Here is a 21,519-nt window from a genome sequence, read left to right on the forward strand (position 1 = left end):
GCACTAGAAGCCACCTCTATGGAAGCACACTTAGAAAAGGAAATTTTCTGGTAATTGTGTTTTGGTAGGACCAACAAGGAGCTGTTGTGTTAATGCAGTCCCTCTTTAGCTTTTGGTATATCTTAATAGTGTGTACTCATTGATACCTTATTTGGAAATTCAGCTGCTCTTTGTTCCAAGGATCTGGGGATGTGAGTAAGGCCAGGTGCCTGGAGCAGGAGTGAAGCTAGTGTTGCCTGGGAGAATGAGCTTATGTGGGACAATGAATGATTGTGGAAACCGCAAAGCAAAACCACCACCTTGATTTTATTTCAGAAATTCTGTTTCAATGAAACAATAGTTAGGACAATACAATCAATGCTAACCTGAAAGAATGATACATAAATCCAGTCCTCTTCATGGTTTCTATTTTGATACATCTCTTTATTTAGTCAATGGAACAGAGCTCAGAAATACAACTGTAACTTGATTCACTGACTGAAATAGTACATTTGTAGCTTGTTAAGCTCTCACTGCAGCATTCTAACTCAGGCTTTCCAACCTGGTACCCTCCAGACAGGCCATGCTGGCTGGGGGCACTGGGAGTTGCAATCCAGCCCTTCTGGAGGACACCAGGTTGGGAAAGGCTCATCAAACCACGCTTTAGTCCTACTGGGGCATTCTAATCCTCTTGGGGCATTCTAATCCTCCACGGATTAGAATCGCAAAAGGAAAAGCAGAGACAAGCATACTAGTTCCACAAACTGGAACATAGACTTCTGCAGCAGGAGGCATGTGCAGTTCCGTATTGTGATATCCATGGAAGGTACGATGAATGGTTACAGAGAGGACAGTGCTAGCTCTCATCCCTGCCCACCTTCACATGGTGATATTTGTGTGGGAGATTAGAATGAGGGCTTGTGCAATAAGGCATTCTTCCAGGCTGCACAAAGTAAAACAGCTGGAATTATACTCAGAATGTGTATCATCGTCAAGGTATAGAACAGTCTGCTGTCCTAACAGGCAAGCCATGTATTGTATGACATCTTCCTAAGAACCTCACCATTCCAGGACTTTTAATCACAATTGTTATATCGTGTAGGTTGAATGTTGGGAAAGGGAGTTTCTATTAACATAATGTGCTATGTGTTTGAAAACGTATTGGGAAATAAGGCAAACTTGCCATCGTGCTCAAAATGTGCTGTGCCTTTTAATTGTACCCGATCAAAAGCATTTTGATACCTTTCATACACATCAAAGTAACTTACCAGAGTCTGATCATTTAGGGCGCCACCCTACATGTTTACACAGAAAAACTCATATAATTCCCCTGCCAACATTTCTGTCTAAGCATGCACAGGATTGCATCTTTACTAAACCAACATATGAGGTGCTGCATATTCAGTGGGAAGAGGGCAATACTCAAGGGAAGAACTTGGAGTACAGCTATGATAGTCTATGAACTTTTGTTCCTCACGTTCAGTGTGTGTCCTAATCGTGTCACTACTCCTGTACAACATAGCAAAATATGTTCCTTCCTTTCAAACCTTTTAGTTAACCCTATTTATCTTTCTCCTTCACTTCTGCTCCCTTTTCCATTTCAACCTTTGAATGCTGTTCCTTGACTCCTTCCCTGCCTACAAAAGCTTTCACCACTTCTCCCATTTGTGACAGCCCTCATGAAATCCCCATTTGTGAGTTCCTAGCAGCACTCTGAACAAGCACAAATTCCCGATTCTTCAAAGCTTTCCACGGCCTGTAGCTCACTCCTTGGTCCCAACATATATCAAGTCATGAACTTCTGTCTCCAGCAGCACCAGCCTCAATTGAGGATCTCCTGCTTGCTTCAACAATCCTACCCATTCTCCTTTCTGCCACTTGTAGCTGGAACCCCATTTAAGGACAGTTATCCATTCTTGGCTCTTTCTTTTCTTTTCAACATTTCTCCCCAAATTTATCTTTTCTGCAAAGTCTTCTGCATAACTTCCTAGTATTCATCTACCGATATCAAACTTTTGTGCTTGTGACTAAAGTGAATGCTCATTTCCATTTATTTATTTATTTGTTATTTTTTTATTTAGAAAGCTTCTATGCTGCCCCATTCACCAAAGCCTCGGAGCGGCTCAGATTTATTCTTGCTCTATACCCCCGCCCCCTTCACCCACCATTGCCTGGCATATCACACTTTAAATTTTCAGCTCCTTGGGTAGAGATCTGTTTGCTATTCTGTAAAGTGCAATGCACACCACAGCCACTTATAATAGATAAATAGGTGTGTTGGATTCAAAGGCACTAATAAACACTCAGATTTTTTATCCTGTTGGACAAAGGGCACTAACCATCTTCTCACTGTCCCTTCCATGCCTTTGGTCAGCATGTGACTGGGGAACAGAATCATACCTGATGGCCTCACCTTAAGTCTCTGCAGGTTGTTTAGACGGGGGAAAAAAATGTGTGTGTGTGTGTGTGTTGATGGGCCCTGTATGTGCTTACGATTCCTTGATCACTTGGACAGATGTATGTGCACAGAGGTTCCTCCACATTTCTACTGAGCACCTGGAGAATGTAAGGCCTGGCAGCAAGCCACTTCCCAATCCTATGTAGACTAAATACATGGAAGAAGAGGAGAGAACAGGGCTTCTGAAGATCTGCCTCACCATTTAGTGGAGTGTAATTCTTATTCCATACTAAATGAGCAATGTCTGCTCTTTTAATATGTCATTTTTTTCCTAGCTGGGAAAGGGTTTGCTGTAAGTCTTCAGTTCTATAGATGCACTGAAGAGTACACAGAGCTTCCCACCCATATAAGGGCTTTCCCTTTAACTTATTTAAACTCGACTTTCTAAGAAAAATTCAAACTCGAGATGCATTGCATGTAAAAAGTTAAAAATCAGCACAAAATTAACAAGTTTAACAAGAAAACAAAACAGATAAGTAGCAGCAGACTTGTGGAAAAAGAAGCTTAAGTTGCTGGCTCAGGGAGGCTATGTGTTTAGGCTTACGTTTCAAATTCACGAGCTACCTTGAGAAATAGAATTTCTTTGCTAAAGGATGGTTGCAGGGATATTGTGAGATTCAGGGATATGGAAGTACTTGTTTTTGACCCAATTCAACATGATTAACCTTAGGTTGTTTGCAAGTGTGCAGGAACAAGGAAATATGCTGGCTTCAGTCCACTCCTGCTTTAAAAAACCACCCAGGAATTCCTCATTGCTGAGTGGCTTGTTGTGATGTCCAAACCCAAAATCCTGGGTTGCTGGAGGAAAAATAACCTAGAATTTTAACTCAGCAACAAACCTTGCATTTAAATTCTGCATTGTTTTTCCCTTAGCAACCCAGAGCTCCAGATTCAGATATCACAATGAACAACCCAGGAATAGGTCATTCTTAAACAATCTATAGGTTGCTTAATCATCCCGGATGGGGTCAGCCTGCCCCCTCACAGCTAGCAAGAGATTTGACTCCTGTCCAAATAATTGGTTGCCAGGTGGCTCACAAATGTCAGAAAGTCAGTTGTTTTGGTACTTACACTTAGCAGCAGCATTGAGAAGTTGTTGAAGGGTCTTCAACATTGCTCTCAGTTCTGTAAAGAAAATCTGAAGCCCACTCAGGGCTGAAAGAAACAACAATAACCAGGAGCCCTCTTCAGGGCTGTGCTGGTACTGAGTCTGCCACTTTTTATTCTAGTTCAAACTCAAATAAAGAATATCTTGGGCTAGGATAAATAAGAGGAATTTACAAGAACACTAAAGAAGCCTCAAGGGTCGCTTAAGGCCTGGCCCTGCCTGGCTCTACTGCTTAACATTTCTTCACATAGATTAAAGCAGGTAGGGCTACTGGAAAGGACAGAAATCACACCTAATACAATAGGGATTATTCATGGAAAGCACCCATAATCTGAACCCCAGAAAACTTCCCTGCATTGAAAACTTTTTGCTCCATCCCTGAAGCCTAAACCTGCTAATCATGACAATAACCTTCACTAGCCTACGTTTTCCATTCTCTGGGAGCAACATACCTAGTAACAAATGCGTATCATAGCAATTCTTTTGTGCCAAGACAACTGGGTTTTGTGTGGTTGCGTGTGTCATTACTGTAATCTATTACAGGCCACCTTGAAGTGTTTTTCTGTTAAAAAAACACTCTGCTAAGTAAATAAAATAATAAATAAAAGCAGTAGTAAATAGAAGAACACTTCGCTATCTTTCCTTTTCCCGGTAACACAGAAGCTAATATGTTAACATAGTTATCATAGGTTTTGAGGAAAGAAGAGAAGATGGTTAACAAAACAATCCTATGTGTGTTTAGGCAGAAAAAAGTACCAAAAAACCCTCCTTCTGTGCCTCCTGCCAGGCATACTGGCTAGGATATTCTGGGAACTGTAGAACTTTATTTTGTCTAAGCAGACATAGGATTACATCCTAACGCTCTAATAGCTTCCAGAAGAGTAAGGAAATCATTAAGAGGCAATCAATTAAAGTGCCACTTCGTGGTAACAGCTTATCTTGTGCATGTAATATAGCCCACTCAGATCTCCAGAATTAACAAACATACATCAGATTTTGATATACTTTTTGGCACACCATAAACCTTTAGGAAAATATAAGTACGTTCTTCCATAAAGCATTACATCTAAAACAAATGTTTGTGAACAGTAAGCCTCTGATAAATGTAGACTATGAGGACAATGTTAGACTGAGACACCAAAGGAGAGATGTTTTTCTCTTTTTCTGGTCAGTTAAATGTCCCATTCCTCAAATCCACAATTCTGCAAAGTGCAATGATCATGTTAGATACCAGTAGTTGATTATTTATGATAATCTAAATTATATATCTATATACCCATATTGTTTACATGTAGAAGCCAAGGTTTGCCATCAGCATTCATCTCTCATCTTTTTTGCTTGAGCTGTCTGGCAGGTGCTGGGGGGGATGAATACAGATGGATCGCTTATCCCGAGTTTTAGATCAAAGAAACGGGTGGAAGTTGTCACACTGTAGTTCTTCGTGTAGGTTTCCTGAACTGGGTAACAGTCCTTGACTGTGTAAACTCCCACCCAGTTTTCAACTGTAATAAAGCACAAAATATTAATGTTTTAATTGGGAAGGCTTAAATAATTTTCAAGTGTTGCCACTGTTTTCAACTTGAGGATTGAGGTCAAAAAGGATATTGATACTTAATTTAAATTTAACCAGTCTTTCAGCTTAACCAATGTTGATACAGTATTTTTAGGTCATTAAGCAAGGATGCCCATTTACAGTAAGATACTGGTACAGCAATGGAAGAGAGGCAATTGTATCTCTAAGTAACATACAAATACACCCAGAGTACTTTCTTACAAATGCGGATGGTATTTGAATCTAACTGTGAAATTTGCAGGTTAAGGTTCCAATGCTATGCTCACATCTAGGGGTAATTCCTACTAGGTATCTTGGGATTTATGTCTCAGTAAAGATACGTAAGATTGAGCTACATCAGGAATGGATAGCTGTGGGAGGTCATTTATATTTCCTGATCCCCTCCTTTCTATTGCCTTCACAATAGGAAAAATACCAGTACTTTAAAATCGGTTTGTACTCTTTTAAAAAATCAAAATCTGTGAGCAGCAGATCCTCATATACCCCCTGAGCTGCATGTTGCCCACTCCTGGGCTACACAAGCCTAATAAAAAGAGCAGCCTTGCTGGACCAGACTAGTAGCTAAAGTGACGCCTCTGAAATGTCCAAAAGCAGGGCCTGAAAACAGGAGGCCTCCAGCATCTAGTAACTGGTATTTAGGGTCATACTGTCTCTGCACACAGTAGTCCTGTGTCAACAGCCACGGACAGACGTATCAGCTATGAACTTGTCTAGTCATTTTTTAAAGTCATCCAACCCAAAGGACATCCCCACATCCTGTGGTTGTAACCTCCATACATCATTTTACAAGAACATAAAAAGATCTCTGCTGGATGAGACCAAAGACTGATATAGTCCCATATTGTTCCCATAGAAGTCAACCAGCTGCCTGTGAACAGCCACAAGTAGGACATGAGTGCCATGGCATCTTCCTGCTTGTTTCCCAAGCAACTGGTATATGTAGGCATACTGACTCTGATACTGATACTGGAGGCAACATGAAGCTATCATGACTAACAGTGTGCACTGTGCAAGGAAGGACTTTCTTTTGTCTCTTTGGAATGTACTGTCAATTAAGTCCAATGGGTGACCCCTGAGTTACAGCATTAGAGGAAACTCTATCCACACCTTGCCCAGTTTTGTAAATTTTGATCATATATTCACTCAGGCTGCAATCCTGCACTAAGTATCCTGGGAATAAGCCCCAGTGAAATCAGTGGGACTTGCTTTAGGTAGATATGTCTAGGAATGGGTTGCCCATTGCCGTAATTTCAAAACTAAATAAGCGTCCAACTCAGAAGGCTGGAGGGGCAGCCAGTGTTACTCCTTCTATGGGTAACCAGGCACAGTAATGATTCATTTTTTAAAATTAAGATGTAGAAACCAAGTAAAAAGCCCAGGCTGTGTTTATAAATCCACATTACTTATTTTCTTGGGTGAAAAGGGAACCAAAATAGTATTTCTTGTATATGTTTTTCAGAAATAACGTTGGTAAAGTTAATGTGGGTGTAGTGTATCTGGTTTGGGGTAAAGAGATCCTTACAAAAAAAATCAAACAATAAATGCTTACGTTTCCTAGCTGGTTTTCTGTCAGACCATTCCTGCACCATAATTTGGTCACCGGGTCCTCCAATGTAGTACTGATCTTCATAGGTTGAGTTGACAGGAATATCAAAAGGATCCCACGGCTCACTCAAAACAACCTTGGAACACAGCTTGGTCACTTGTTCAATCTGAAACATGACTGCATCTTTATAGAGGTATATATATTCAAAAAATCTGAAAAAAGATGGGCAGGCGCAGAATTAATATCAATGAAAAGCTTGTTTGTAGCACACTAGTGACATATAAGGCATGTCTACCTCATAGGCTTAAACTGGGTCAAGGGAATCCTGCGAACTGTAGTTCTATGAAGGCAACCATAGATTTTAAGGAATAAGTCTCAGCACTGTCAGTGCCATCAACCTACAAGTCCCAGGATTTGTGGGAGAATCCATGGTTATTAAACTGGTATAAAAGTGGTATGAATTTGTTGTGGAGTTATGCCTTGGTGTGATCTGGGAGCTACTAGGCAAGACATGGGCACAGCAGACCTGGTTTTGTTTTGTTTTTGCTAAATAATAGCCAACTGCCACGTCTCTTGGCCTCAATTTTTCCATCTGTGGATTGGATAAGTCAGGCATTGTGGTCAGAAAATTGCAAACTGGAGGCTATGATGTAAGTGTACATCCTCCAATACATGGTTGGCTGAGCTATAGTAAAATATAGGTACGCATTGAAATATGACAGTCTGGGCATGCAGTAAACCACAGAGCCAATCTACACATTGTGCAGAACACATTGGTAGAACGAGGTGGATAGAACTCCAGGCACTTCCTTGTCATTCTGTAAGTGTATGTCAAACATTGTACCATGTCCAAAGCTCCTTGCATGTAGAAAGCAGGCATTACAGGGAGTGGGCTAGGCTAACATTTTCTGTATGATATGCAAAGAACAAACTAGAACTTATGAGGACAGTACAGGATTGAAAACTCTTGATTCTCCATTGTAATGCTAAAACAGGGAAAGGGAGAACTGGAAATAATCCTTTCAACCTCACTCATTCTTTGCACACGCTGCCTCTCCCCAAAAAGCTGGATATGCTTTTATCCCAGCCCCCTCCAAACAGGGCTCCAAAACCAGAAGCCTGGCTAATGGAAAACACAACAGCTTTGGTTTGCAGGTGAGAAGCAGTGAATACAAAGGGATTAAACACACCTCAACCCATCAGTCCTTCTTTAAAAGTGTACACAGTCTCACTTACCTTGACAAACTTGATGTTGGGACCACACATTTGCTAACATAATTTCTAATTCGACCCCTTATAAATTGCATATAGTTGATGCTTTAAAAAACATTTTAATATTAAAAATGCAGAATTCTAGCAGCTGTCAGATGCTTCTCTGATTTCTGCTCCATCAGGCTACAGGACAGCAGTGCAGAGTAGGTCAGGTTTTGCAACTTCCTGCAGCCCATGGAGCAGCAACTGGGAAAGCCTCCCCCATCCTTCCCAGTGCACTACAGAGCATGTACCCTGTTAGCACAACAGGGACAAAGAAGATTTTTTTTTAAATCCCCATTGTACAAATAGGACTTGAGCCATGAAATGCTGCATCAGCCAAGTCAGGTAGGGAGCTGTCCGCTGCAAGGGGGACTCACTATCAACTGACACAATGGGGAGCCAAAATCACTGCAGCCTCATATCCAGTTGTCATTTTTATTGCAAAATGAATAAGAAATGACATAAAAATAAGGAAGGTCTAGAAGCCATGTGACCACCATCAAAGCTGTCTGTTGGCATATCAGTGCCTGTAAGCACCACACTGGAGACTCCAGAGCTAGAAGGTATAAAATACCCAAAGACCCAAGCTAGGGACATAAGCAGACACAAGGTGGCCAGGTGGGAAAATCTTGCAGATCAAAGGAGCTACGGTCCTGAACACTGCGGCAACACAACCCAGGGAATAACCAAAGAAGTTACTGCTGATATCAGCCTAAATGCAACCAGTGATTTGAGGAACCAACAAAGGCCTAGGTGGCTCTCAACAACTGCTTTTATGAGCAAAGTATCCTACTGCATAGCCATATTCTCCTGTCCCTTCACATTTAATCCAGCACTTGACCCCCAGGCAATCTTTTGACTGTATCTTTTGTATCTCTAGCTCTCTGGACCACATGGTGATGTGCTCGAAACTGAACACCCAGCCCATCTCAGAGCTTGGCCAAGGCTTGACAAAAAGAAAAAAGGAAAGTATTGGATCCTTTTTGCCAGTGTGCTGGAAATGACAGGCAGTTATCCCTCCCAATCTTTCTGCTTTATTTAGAGGATAACTTTCTCTTTGTCATCTTGGAGTTCTCACTCAAGAGCCATCTTGATGATGGGAGGAAAGCATCAGAACAGCCTGGTGAGCTGCATGCTGGTTCACTCCCAGCACTCCAACCAAGGTGCTCCATCACCCACAATTGTCACCAGCCTGAGGGAAGGAGAAACCCAGCTTTCAAAAGTGGCTTTTCCCTGATGCCTCTTAAGCTGTTTTATTGTATCACTGTTATCATACAATCATTGTTCTTTCTACCCATGTAAACCATTTTGTGATGTTCATCAGAAAAGTGGTTGATTACTAACTTAAAATGAATGAATACTGCTTCCAAACAGATTCATAAACCACTGGTGCCAAAATTCAACAACTTCCATTACTATTGTAGTGACTAAAATATGTATTTCTATTTTTTTTTTAACCAAACCAAACTATCTTGCTTTAATTGTACTAAGGAAATGGGTGTGGCTAAAGCAGACCTGACTCATTTATTTTGCACCCAAGGACAGGTTTGAGAAATAACAAGCAAGGGAGATGCAACCAGTAAATAATATTGGTTTAAAAATATAGTCACCATTAAAACCTTTCTATTGCTCAGCAAATGGTCATCGGACGTGCTGAACATGTTTAGACAACCCACACAGATTTTGAAACATGCTTTTATACTTTCCTGGCTGACATGAATGCAAACAGAAGTAAGGTAAGTCCTTCCTGAAAATCTGACTCATATGTTGTACAGAGGCCATTTTAAGCTTCAGTTGTAAGAGGTGGAGAAGATAAGGTGGGCATAATGAAAAGAAACATTTACAGATCTGGCTGTGGATTAGTCAACTAAAAAAGCAGTGTATTTTTAAGCTGATGTTTTGTCTATCATATTTCCTAAAAAGAGGGGTAAAATGCCTCCTTTCTCTCCCTAATTAGTCCCCTGCATTTAGGCTAAGGATTGAAAAAAGAACAGTCATTCTTTTTGATCTTTTGAATCATCATGCACATTTAATTAATAGAGATTAATTTCACAGACACAAAATAAATAGCCACACAGCCTGATCCTGAGAAGATTTAGGCTCCTCTATTGGGGCTTGCTTCTGAGTGAGTGTGTTTAGTACGACAGCCCGCCAGTACAATCCTGTATGTATCTTCTCGTAAGTACAGCCCCTTAAATTCACTGGGGCTAACTCTCAAAGGATAAGACTGCAGTCTTAGACAATGTTCTTTGTCATGGGAGAAGTAAGCATGTTCAATTACACATCCAGGAAATATTACGCTGAAAACACAAGTAACCCATTCTACAACTGCTTGCTACATGCCCCACACAAGGCACAAGACATCTTGCCATTCAATACCTCTCCCATAATGTATGCATGTAAAGCACCCTTCATGGTCTTCTGCTTCAATCAGGAGAAGGCCATATTGGCAGGTTCTGGAAAAAGTGGTGGAAGCACCATTGCTTAGATGCCCATAGCATGCTGCTGCCTTCAAGTCAACCTAAGGAATATACAGTATGAAGAGTTGAAGAATTAAGAGAGTTATGGAGTGGGAGAAATTGGGAATGCAGAATTAACTCCAGGCATGAGAGATAGGCCAGGAGTATGCCACTGTCTATTCCTGTCCAACCTGAAACAAGGGGCGGTGGGGGGAGACCAACAACACAATGTTGCACTGTGTGGAGTGCTTCTGTTCAGCCCTTCCATTTCATACCCATCCCCATTGATTTTTCTTCCCCTAAAACAGCCAGGTGGCATTCCAAGCACTGCGTATTTCTGATTTTTTTCTTCCATTTGGGGATATTTTAGGGAATGAGATGAGCTTAATTCCAATCTTGGACTGTTTTCAGGGGACATTTTAAATAACTCTTCATATGAATCAGGAAATGACCCATTCAAACAATGAGATGGTTCTTTCTATACTTTTTAGATCCATGAATGAAAGGCAATGAAATAGCTGCACTAATGGAACTAGTTCTACCAACAGTAGGGGCATGTAGGGGCATGGGGGCTGCATGCAAGAAGGGAGAAGAAAAAAGCATCATCTCACAAGCTGACTTCTGTTTGCACAATGTTCACCTCTGCCATATGTCTTCCTCTCTCCTCCATTCCATCTCCCACTGAACTCAGTCTGACAACATTCTGTGCCACTGTATCTTTACTGGGATGTTCTAGGTGTTTTCTTCTGCCTTGTCTCCCCCCACCCTCTGCCTATGTTCTTAGTGCCTGGTTTATCCCACACTGGACCATTATGGTGACAGTCCTCCAGCCACAGGAACACTTGAACTAGTAACAGAGAGAAGAAGTGAGGCCTGAAACTTATTTGTTGTCATGCAGAGTCCTTCTCTTCAGGTTTTCGGTCACTCCGTTCCATTCTCCCTCTAACCCTGTTTTCCCCTTTTCTCTCTCCAATGGGCTGGGTTCAAGCAACAAAATAATACACATTCAAGGGTTGTGTATAGGTTGAGAGTGGGTTGTCATACACTCAACCCACACATATGGGAAATATGGAATATTATGCTGTCTGAACCAGGCCATGTTAACAAAACCATTCACAACCCAAGAACAAACCATGGGTTCTTTTCCGAGGCTGTTTGTGGTTAACAATCCAAGGTTTCTTATCTCAGTTGGATTCGGACAACATAACCTTTATTTCAACAACAATCCACAGTTCAATGACAACTGACACTCAAATTCAATCTATATTCAATCCCTAAATGTGGATATGGATTACCATGCTATTTGAATCATCCCAGTCACTATTTATTTTATTTACAGTATTTTTATCCTGTCCTTAACAATGTCTCACTATGATGATACTGTCTACCTTTTTAAATTTCTGGATGTGTCTTCTTTTGTCCTCCTGCAGCCAATAATTCTGTTCATCTCTCAGCCTGTTTTTATTCTTCTGCCTCCATAGCAACTCCATTTCATTGTCCACCAACTACTCTCATATTTATTTATTTATTTAAAACATTTTTATGCTGCCCCCATCGCAACAAAGCCTCAGGGCGGCTTACAACAGGCTTTTCCCTATCTTCAAACATTCCATGAATTTACATTAGGCTGTTTTTGGGGACTCCTCCTAAATCTTTTTTTTATTATTTTTTGTTTACCAGAAACCTAAAGACTTCTCCAAGTCTGCTGATATTTCTCTGCTGTATATGGGCAACATGGTTCTCTTATATTAATGTGACCATGGGAAGATGTGAATAAGAAATTGAAGAATTATGACCAAAAAGTATCACTCTAGGAATAATGTTTTGAGTGAGTGTTTTTAGTGTCTTTCCAGTAGCTTTCATCCAGTGGCATTTAATAGTTCTATCTGACTTTAACTACTGTATATATTCTCACTGTTAATGCACCAGACAATAAACTTTCTGTCAGTGTGATGGTTCTGAAACTGTGTACACACTGATATTATTTTCTGCCTCTGCATGGAGAGTCTAGCATTCTTTTGACATTTCATTTCCACGGAGACCAAAAGAAAGTACTACATTTTTATATCTTTTATGTGAGTGCATTGTTCCTTGTGTCCTCTGCATCCTTTTACCAGATCCAGTTTCAGGAACATTCTTCTAATCTGCTATATTTCCCAGTTCAGTCAAAAGACTGCAAGCAACCTTTCAGCATCTAACTGTAGGTCTTCAAATGCTGGCTACTATATATTGCCTCCATTCCATGACCCTTTGTAGAGAGTTCAAAAGTCTGCATTAATTATTATCTCTCCACTATAACAACAAGGCCAAGGTTATTCACTATAATTTTAGTCATTAAGCCAATCTCCAACAAGATGCAAATAACAGGGTCAGCAATTTTGATCAACTAACATAGTGAATTTTAGGTTAGGCTCTTATTTACTTAAAAGTTAAAGAATGATGGCAAAACAGATTAGGTCAAACAATCTGAAAAAATCATGGATGTCATATTATTCCATGAGTGCAGATTCTGTTTCCTATTGGAAAGCTTTTCTTGTAGAAATATCAGTAACATCTTCCTCCTAGGCATCAGCACTTCCACTGACAACTGCTTCTGCTGTAGCATGCAGAGAGATTTGCTTTCACTCTCCAGCAGAATGTCATAACCTCTTGATGAATGCCTTAAGGGCCATTGCATATTGCAGCCAAGTGGCAAAGTTACAGTCTCTTTGGGAGCATGCTAATCCAGAAATTGGGAATGGTGGTGCTAAAAAGATATCCTCTGCGGAAAATTCCCCACAACACAAAAACAACATGTCAAGTAGAAGGAAAATTAGAAATCTGAGCTCTGATATGCAAACTTTCCACATGAAAGTCTCCTGTCATGTTACATTTCCACAGGGAAGAGTTTTTTTTAACACATGAAAGATGTCGAACTTATAATACCCCCATTTTTGTTTATTGGACAATCCAAGGAAGGCTGTAAAACATTATTTTTCCGAGGCTGCAGATCAGTCCCTATTTTCACTTTATATGCATTTACCAGACAACAGATTAACAACATTTAAGCCATGATAATTATTAGGATGTACAACAGAATGCTACCTTTTATTGCTACCAAATAAAACATCCCAGAATATTATTATCATTGAGTTTCATGCTGTTTCACTCCAGTAACTGACAATTTCAGACCCTTTGGGCTAGCTGATACAACCAACAATATCCACTATGAACACATGCAGCTGTATGTTTTTGTTCACGTGTGTATAATCAGTAATATCAGCACACATGGGCCACATCAGCACAGAGTAAGTAATAAACTCCAACAAAACAGGCAACTAGCCGTCTCACACAGACTTCAAGAAAAGAGCACGGCTTCATTTTACTATATGTATTTACTGAAAAGGGCAGGTTTGATCACTACACTGTCTCCCTGGCACTAGACCAGCGGCGTATTTCCACCAACACTATATATAGAAAGAGAAAGATGGCAGTATGGAATTATGCGTTCACAAACTAAGGAGCAGAGAAGGCTCCATGGAAATAGGGAGGCAGGATTTGGGAGGCTACTTGTAACAGGGTTTCCTGAATTTGGATGGTACAGGGTGAAAACAAATATGTTAAAAACTACATTGGCAAAACAGAAGAAACAGAGTCAAAGCCACGTACCTTGCTTCCAGTAAATGGAAACTCCGAGGACTGCACTTTCTGATTGGTTTCAGATGCTCGGAAACTCACATCATGTCTATAGGCTTTTGGTCATGGATTCAAACTGTGACCATTATCCCAACTGTGGAGATAACTTGATGAACCAAGTTGTCCAGAAACAGCCAAAAGGCCTATGGTTGGACTCCTGAGCCAAAGGCAATGATGAGGAGAACAAACGGCTGAGTATGCCGCTTTTAGGGACTATAGAGCCAAACCCAAACTGCTTTCAAAAATAGACTTTGGAGTAGATAGCTTTTAAAAAAGGCCTCTCCTTCGACTCTGCATGGTCCAGAGAAAATAACTGGAGGAGGAGGCAAGGAATGGAAGATAGCTGTGGGGAGTTGGCTTGAGACCCCAAAGGACATTTACACAATACTCTATGCCAGTGGTCCTCAAACTTTTTAAACAGGGGGCCAGTCCATTGTCCCTCGGACTATTGGGGGGATGGACTATAGTTTGAAAAAAATATGAATGAATTCCTATGCACAGTGCACATTAAAAATTAATCCTAATTGAAATTAATTTAAAAATTAATTTAAAATTTTAAAAAATGTTTGCACCACTCCCTCAGGCTGCAGCTGAAGCCCAAGATGAGGTGGGGAAGAGCATGCCCATATTCAAGGGACATAACTACAACACAACCAAGGCACTAAATATAGTATTTTGCATAATGCAGCTGATGACTGCAACTGGTATTTACAAAGAATGAAGCAAAAATACTAAGGATAAATACCGTTAGTGCCACTCTTAGTATTTGAAGCAAATCAGCCCAGAACAATTCCCACAATACACAATGGCTGTATTTGGATGCAGAGCAAATGACTACCATATTTTAAGTGCAACCTTGCCAAAACTGGTACTGTCCAGATGAATTGGACTACAACTTCCACTGGCCATGCTGGTTGGGCATGATGGAAATTATAGTCCTTGCCACCACCCCAGTTCCGAGGGGGCCAGAAAGGGAGTGGGAGGCCAGAGAGGCGGGCGTAGGGCAGCTCCCCTGGCCAGGAGAGGGCCGCGAGGAGGGAGGCAAGGGCTTCTTTCCGAGGAAAGGGGAGGTGAGGGATGGGGCCATGGCTGGCCGAGTGAAGCGCCTCCCACTTCTCTCCGCCGTAGGGGAGAGAAGCATGGTGCCCACTTAACGTTGGCGGCTTGCCCAGAGAAGGCTGCGGCTCCTGCGCCTCCATTGTGGCCTTCTCTGGGCAAGCTGCTGTGGCCTTCTCATCAAGCAGCTGCCCCTGTACTCGGTGAGGCAGCCGCGGCTTGGCCTGCAGCCCGCAGACATGGCTCACATAATTAAAAATAGATTTAAAAAGTTATATTTTCCTTACCTTTTATCCTTTTTTAGTGTCTTCATCTCTCTCATTTTTCTGACCTCCTCTCTTCTGTATTCCTGCTCCATATTCCCGCTCTGTATTCAGAGCCAACATGTGTGTGCAACAGGGGGAAAAGCCAGCACATGCGCAGCTGAACTGTTACAATTTGGTGCATGTACCGGTTCCCTGCTCAGATTCAGAGAACGCCTGCGCCGGCTCGGAGCTTTTGAACTCACTCAGAGATCATTTTCTCCGAGTGAGTCCAAAAGCTCTGAGGTGGACTGGGTAAATGCCCATGGTGGGCCATAGTTTGAGGACCCATGCTCTATGCTCTCAGACATCTCCTTCACCAAATCAGTAGACCACTAGGCTTGAACACAGCAATTCAAAAACACTGAATGGCACAATCAGATAGGGATTTCTAGGGATTTCCCTAGGTTTCTGAGATGTTCACACAAGATTCGTGGTCCCAAGAGTGTGGCTGCGTAACCACAATGGGAGCTCACAAGTGTACAAGGCAGAAAGATTGATTTCACAGTGTGACTAGGCTGCACCACATGATGGAAACTGACTAGACAGATGAGAGTTGCTCCACAGAGGCTGAAATTCCATTGGCAACTACAAAGCAACAGTTCTAGCTGGGCAAAGAAGGTATCAAGGAAAGCAAGGAAACCTGCAGCTTTGGAACTGCGGTTTAGGGACTAAAGTAGGAGAGCGTGGGTGCTAGGAACAGGCTGTAACCCAAGCAAAGCTCTGGTGATTTTTGGAGCTGCATGATGAAGTGTCTGTCCATGCTGGGCCTCACAATCAAGAGGCACATTAGATATCCAGATAAAGGTAGTTATAGACTTGAAATAAGAAGAAAATGGGGCAGGCTCAGAATGGGGAAGAATAAAAGGATTAATAGTACAACTCCAAGAGAATTAAGACAATAAAAAAGAACCTCAGGGAGGCTCCTGACTCCCTGACTTGAGTGAAAGTCAAGAGCTAAGGATCACAATATTCATGTTTCCATGTCACAAATAAATACAGATATAGATAACAATGAGAGCTCTAACAGATGCTCAGATAATAGAGTAAGCGGCTGATCCATCTTGGGGTGAGGCCACTTCAGGATTTGACAATGTTTCTCTCCAAGGCTTTATACTGACCATTTTTAAAGCACCTTGCAAGTTGTATGGCTGTGGTGGCAAACTGTTTGTCAGAAAGGGATTTCTATTTCTCAGAATCCCCAAGTTTTGCATACTGCAGCAAGGCAACTTCTATTATTCCTGGACCATGAACTACAAATTACACAAAAGTCAGGCAGTGAGTACTCTTTGACTCCAAGTTGTCATGAGATGCCTGCCCATCCAGCTTTTCCTATAATAAAATGCATAGCAGATAAGGTCAACAGAATACAAATCACCCAGTACATATACACAGCAAGCCATCATGGCTAAGCTCCCCAGTAACAACCAGTTTCTGGGTGTGCCATTTTAAGATGCACACAGTTGTATCTCAGTGTTTGCCCCCACACATACAAAATCCAGCTTTTTCCACAAAGGAGTGCATAAGGCTACACTGAATCCTTCTCCCTGACATACTAGTTTTCCATGAGCAGGGATGCAAATTCTTTAAGTTTGACTGGGACAGCATACAAACAAACAACTTTGCTTACAGCCTGAGGTGATAAACTTTACAATTTTGGTGACTGTATAAACTGGATCTTAGATTTCAAGAATGACTTTTGTTCAACTGCCAAATCCTTTTAGAAAATGTTCTGTTCCCTAAATTCTGCATCAGTGCAGATGTTAGTTTTCCATATCCTATTCTTCCAAACTTGCTGCCACAAACCAATTCCCCAGGGTTGTTTTTTGTTTCTATCAAAAGATGTGCCAAACCACATTTTCTGATGTTTGAGAAAGTTGTGCCAGATCGCTAGCAAATCCTGTCTTCTTTTAAAATGTAGAGAGCTAGGTACATATTTGAGTGCTTAGCTGGATAATGGCCAGAATGACTCAACATCTTGCAAGAGCAAAGCTTCCCAGAATTTTCTTATATGATGTTAAACAATACTTTGTGAAATTTTTATTTTTCTCCATCCCTTTCAAAAACTGAAGCTAATTTTAAATAGCAATCTACCTTCAAGACAATCTGTCTGTAGAGATCAGGAACAAGGGATATAGCTTAGGTGTAGGCAATCTTTCTAGACCTGTGGGCATATCTGAGAAAGCCTTTGGCTATGGGGCAGCATCCAAATGCAATAAATATAATAAATAAATATAATAAATGGCAACTTGAAAAACTGTGCAGACCATGACCACGAAATGGATGCTCTCTGGATGAACACATGAGCCTGCAGTCACTTGTCATCTTCATTTCCAAAGAATGTCTATGAGCCCTAGATGTAGCCCAGAAAACTCATAGATAAGGATGATGGGAGTGGCTAGAGGCTCCCACTTTGCATTGGAGCAATCCTAGCTGTCAGTTAAGATTGTCTGTCATTTAAAATAGAATTAAATTAAAAAATATGGGTACCTTGACAGGTACCAAGAAAGGTGTTCACAGGAGCATTGGTGCCTATTCCTTATATAGCTACTCAGTTATGCTGTTACCTTCAGTACATCTTTGAAAAACTAACTTTTGGAAGCCAAAGAGCCTCTAAAGCAGCCATGGGTGACCTTAGGACCGTGAGCCAGTTCCTCTATGGGTATGTGTGTAAATGGAATGGAGGTGGACGGGGGAGAGGGTGGCACCCAAACAGTTAGCCTGACACAACAACCAGTGAACCCTGATGGGACAAATAATATTTCACTGGCAATTCTAAAGTGCATGTGACTTTCATGAACCAGCACTATAATGAAGTCACAAAACTGGCTTTAAAGAACAAAGTGACATGATTATAGTTTGGAGCCTGATTTGTCCCACTTAAGAGCAGACCCACTGAAAAGAATGGGGCTCAAGTTAGTTATTGTTTTAAAGGAGCTGAAGTAATGTCTTTAAATAATAACATGCCTCTAAATCAGAAGCAAGGAACCTATGGCCTCTCAAATGTCACTGGCCTACAGTTCCCATAATCCTTGACAACTGACCATATGGGTGGGGTTGAAGGGAGCTCAAGTTCAGCCACATTTGAAAGGCCCATAGTTTTCCAGGGCTGTCTTAAGCGAAGTGGTAACTGCTCATGAGTTGTTTACTTTGAAAGGTATCACCAGCTCTCCTAGCAAATGCTGATATATCTGAACTCCACCATGTGGTGTTCCCTATCAGTTCTGAAGAAGGACTGAACCAAGTGTGCAGGTCTATTCTAGCAGTGTGTGTTCAAGATTGTCTGATCATAGTTCTGAGTCGTCCTTACAACTGGCACATCTCCATTCCCAAATAAAAAGTAATTTATACTTATGCCTACAAATGCTGCAGGAAGCCCAATATGCAACAGCAAGTTTTGGGGATAAAATGTAATATTATCTGGATAGCATTCATGAGATTCAAAACTGGTATTTTATATGAATATGCCTGGCTCTGCCTTACCACAGTATGCAAATTTTAAGGGGACTTCTACATAAGGAAGAAAGCTAGCCTTGCATACCCATGTAATCCAAGATACTAAAATTACTCTGAAAGACTGAAAACAGGAGTTGTGGCTTTCCCAGAATTGTCTGCCTGGCCTGGCCAATATTGGATCCAGGGTAATAGTTAAGTCAGAGCTTTGATCACTTTCAACATAGGGATATCCTTATGTTCTGAAGCCAGAAGGATCTCTGCTTTGCACAAACGCAAAAGTTATATTGTGAAACCATTGTGATCTCTGGTTTAAAAAAGGGCCAGTCTACCACAAATTCTTAAATGTGCAGTAGCTGGAAGTCTACATCCCTGCCACAGTACAGCATTAACTTTTATTGCATTCATTTCTTATACTATTTGTCTTTTTAAACAGCCTTTGCCTCTACTCAAAGTTGAGGGCTTGAACTGCAGGACAAAAGGAAGGAAAGAACCTCTCTCCATTATCTTTTGTCATGCCCTATTAGCTGCTGATTTTAGAAAGTTGTGTAAAATCAGGAAGTGGAGAGAATGTGAATCACCACCTACAGGTAGTGGATATCACTACCTTTCCCCTCATATTTACCAACGCAATGGATGTAGAAGAAAGCTTGGAAGAACATGCACCCCCAATATCCCGTTTTGCCAGTACCATCGTTACCATCTTTCAGGAAAACAGAGAAAGGAACCACAAATTACAATTCTTTGATGCAGTTGTTTGATACACAAGTGTGGGAGATAGGCTGCAATATTTTGTTGGGCGGCCTGCTTGATTATGGTACCTTGATGCAAAGAACAGTTCACATACCTTTGCACAGTCATGCAAAACGGGATTGCAGCAGGTGCAGCTGTCTTCCTTGGATCGCTACTTATTCCTTCTATTTTTTGACATAGTGACAAAGTGACACCATCCACACACAAGAGATAGGCATTAGTAAGCTTGCCAGATCCAGAAGTTTGCAGATGTACAAGAAATTTTGAAAGACAAATAAGCTCTTTGGCGGGAACCCAAAACTGCCAACATTACTGGGCATGTTCAATGGGCACAAAGTGCTAGCCCAGTGTTGCAAGGCAAAAGAACGGAAGGAAGGAGGAATGGAATGTAGTGTGGGAAAGGGCATGGTGGTGGACATGTTGAACAGAACACTCCACGATGAAGTATTTTCTAGCAGCATCACTTTTATGCAGTTATGGCAAACACAATCTCTAAGTGCCTATCTTTATGAAGCCAAAAAGGTATACACAGAGGGAGCTATCAGCAGTCTGGGCAGGGTGATAGAGGGAAGTATTGAGATTTCATAAAAGTTTTAAAAAATAGAAACAAGAGAAGATGGGGGGGGGAATCCAAAAACAGTCCAATGACGATTGAGCATGCTCAGTGAGCACAGAATGCTGAGTCTTTCATATGCACGGTGAAAAGGCAAAAGGGCTATTCTGGAAAGGGGCGTGGCAAGTGGAAATCCTAAGCGTTCCACACTGCAACACTTCGTTGCAACTCCCACTTGTGGCACAGAATGTCACATCTTCACAGCCTGAGCCTCCCCACTGACGAACTCTGTTCCGTGAGCTGGGCCTCTCTGGCGACCGAAATGACCGCCACTAGTGCTAAGAAGGGCACGGCTGAGAGCCTCGTCGCTTGGCCGGCGATGGCAGGGGGCGCTTTGCGTGCCCGGTTAGCCGAGCGGGCGAAGGACAGAGACGAAGTAAACACACGCACGAAGCGACGAGAAGCGCGCGTAACTGGCCGCGGGCTGCCTTCCCCCACCCCCCGCAAGGGCGTGGCTCAAGGGGAAGAGACCCTCCCCCGAGCCGGCTGTCGCAAGGATTTTTCACGCTCCTTCAACCCCTCACGTCACCCACGACCGAGAACGCGCAGGAGCGGCGGGCAAGGCGGGGCACCTACTTCTTGCAGGGGATGAGGCCCTTCCTCTCCTCCAGTATCCGCAGGCGCTGGTTGGAGCCGTCGTAAGCCACGGCCGCCCGGGTGTTCCTGCCGGTGCTGTGGTCGTACACCACCGTGCGCCCCTCCCACTGCAGCGGGGCCTCGCAAGGAACGACCGGCTGCGCGCTCGTCGCCTGGGTCGGGCTCCAGCAAGTCAGGCAGAAGAAGACGCCGCCAACAAGAAGGGCGAGCGGCGGCGGCCGAGTAGACCCGCCGCGGCGGGTGCTGGCGGCGGCGGTGCTGCTGGCCATTGCCTCGCCTCGGTGCTAACGGCTCTGGCTGCGGGGAGCTCGAGGCCGCGCTGTCGCAAGCAGAGGAGAAGACGGCGCAGAGCCGCCTTGAACGTCGCTGTCTCCGGTCCCTTCTGCGCGACCGCGGGTGCGCGAGGCTGTGGCCGCAGGCGCGCCGGGAGGGCTTCTGCAAGGCTGCAGAACGGCAGAGGCGCTCTCGTGTTGCTTGTGCCGCGGCAGCCCAGCAGGAACTGCAGAGAGCGCCCCTGGCGCCCAACATGGGCATCAGTATTTACCCAACAGGCTTTCGGCTTCCTCTGCGCAGGGCAGAGAGGGATAATGGGAGAGGTAGATGCAGAGAGTTAGAGAGAATGGCAGCGAATAGTTGACTGAATAAATTGCTTTTTTTCATACCAGCGTAACCTCGAAATGCCTCAAGGCTGTC

General features: G+C 42.6%; 1 protein-coding gene across 1 annotated transcript; it reads right to left on the reverse strand.

Annotated features, from left to right (window-relative positions):
- Window positions 1-286: 286 nt before the first annotated feature.
- EPDR1 (ependymin related 1) lies at window positions 287-21,305 on the reverse strand. The gene is made up of 3 exons (XM_044454450.1): window positions 20,806-21,305; window positions 6,668-6,876; window positions 287-5,047 (listed from the first exon to the last, which is right to left on the reverse strand). The coding sequence occupies exons 1-3, from the start codon at window positions 21,093-21,095 to the stop codon at window positions 4,857-4,859; spliced, it is 690 nt and encodes a 229-aa protein (XP_044310385.1). The 5' UTR covers window positions 21,096-21,305; the 3' UTR covers window positions 287-4,856.
- Window positions 21,306-21,519: the final 214 nt, after the last annotated feature.

Source organism: Varanus komodoensis, unplaced genomic scaffold (assembly GCF_004798865.1).
Source record: "Varanus komodoensis strain SLA01 unplaced genomic scaffold, ASM479886v1 scaffold10, whole genome shotgun sequence".
NCBI lineage: Eukaryota > Metazoa > Chordata > Lepidosauria > Squamata > Varanidae > Varanus > Varanus komodoensis.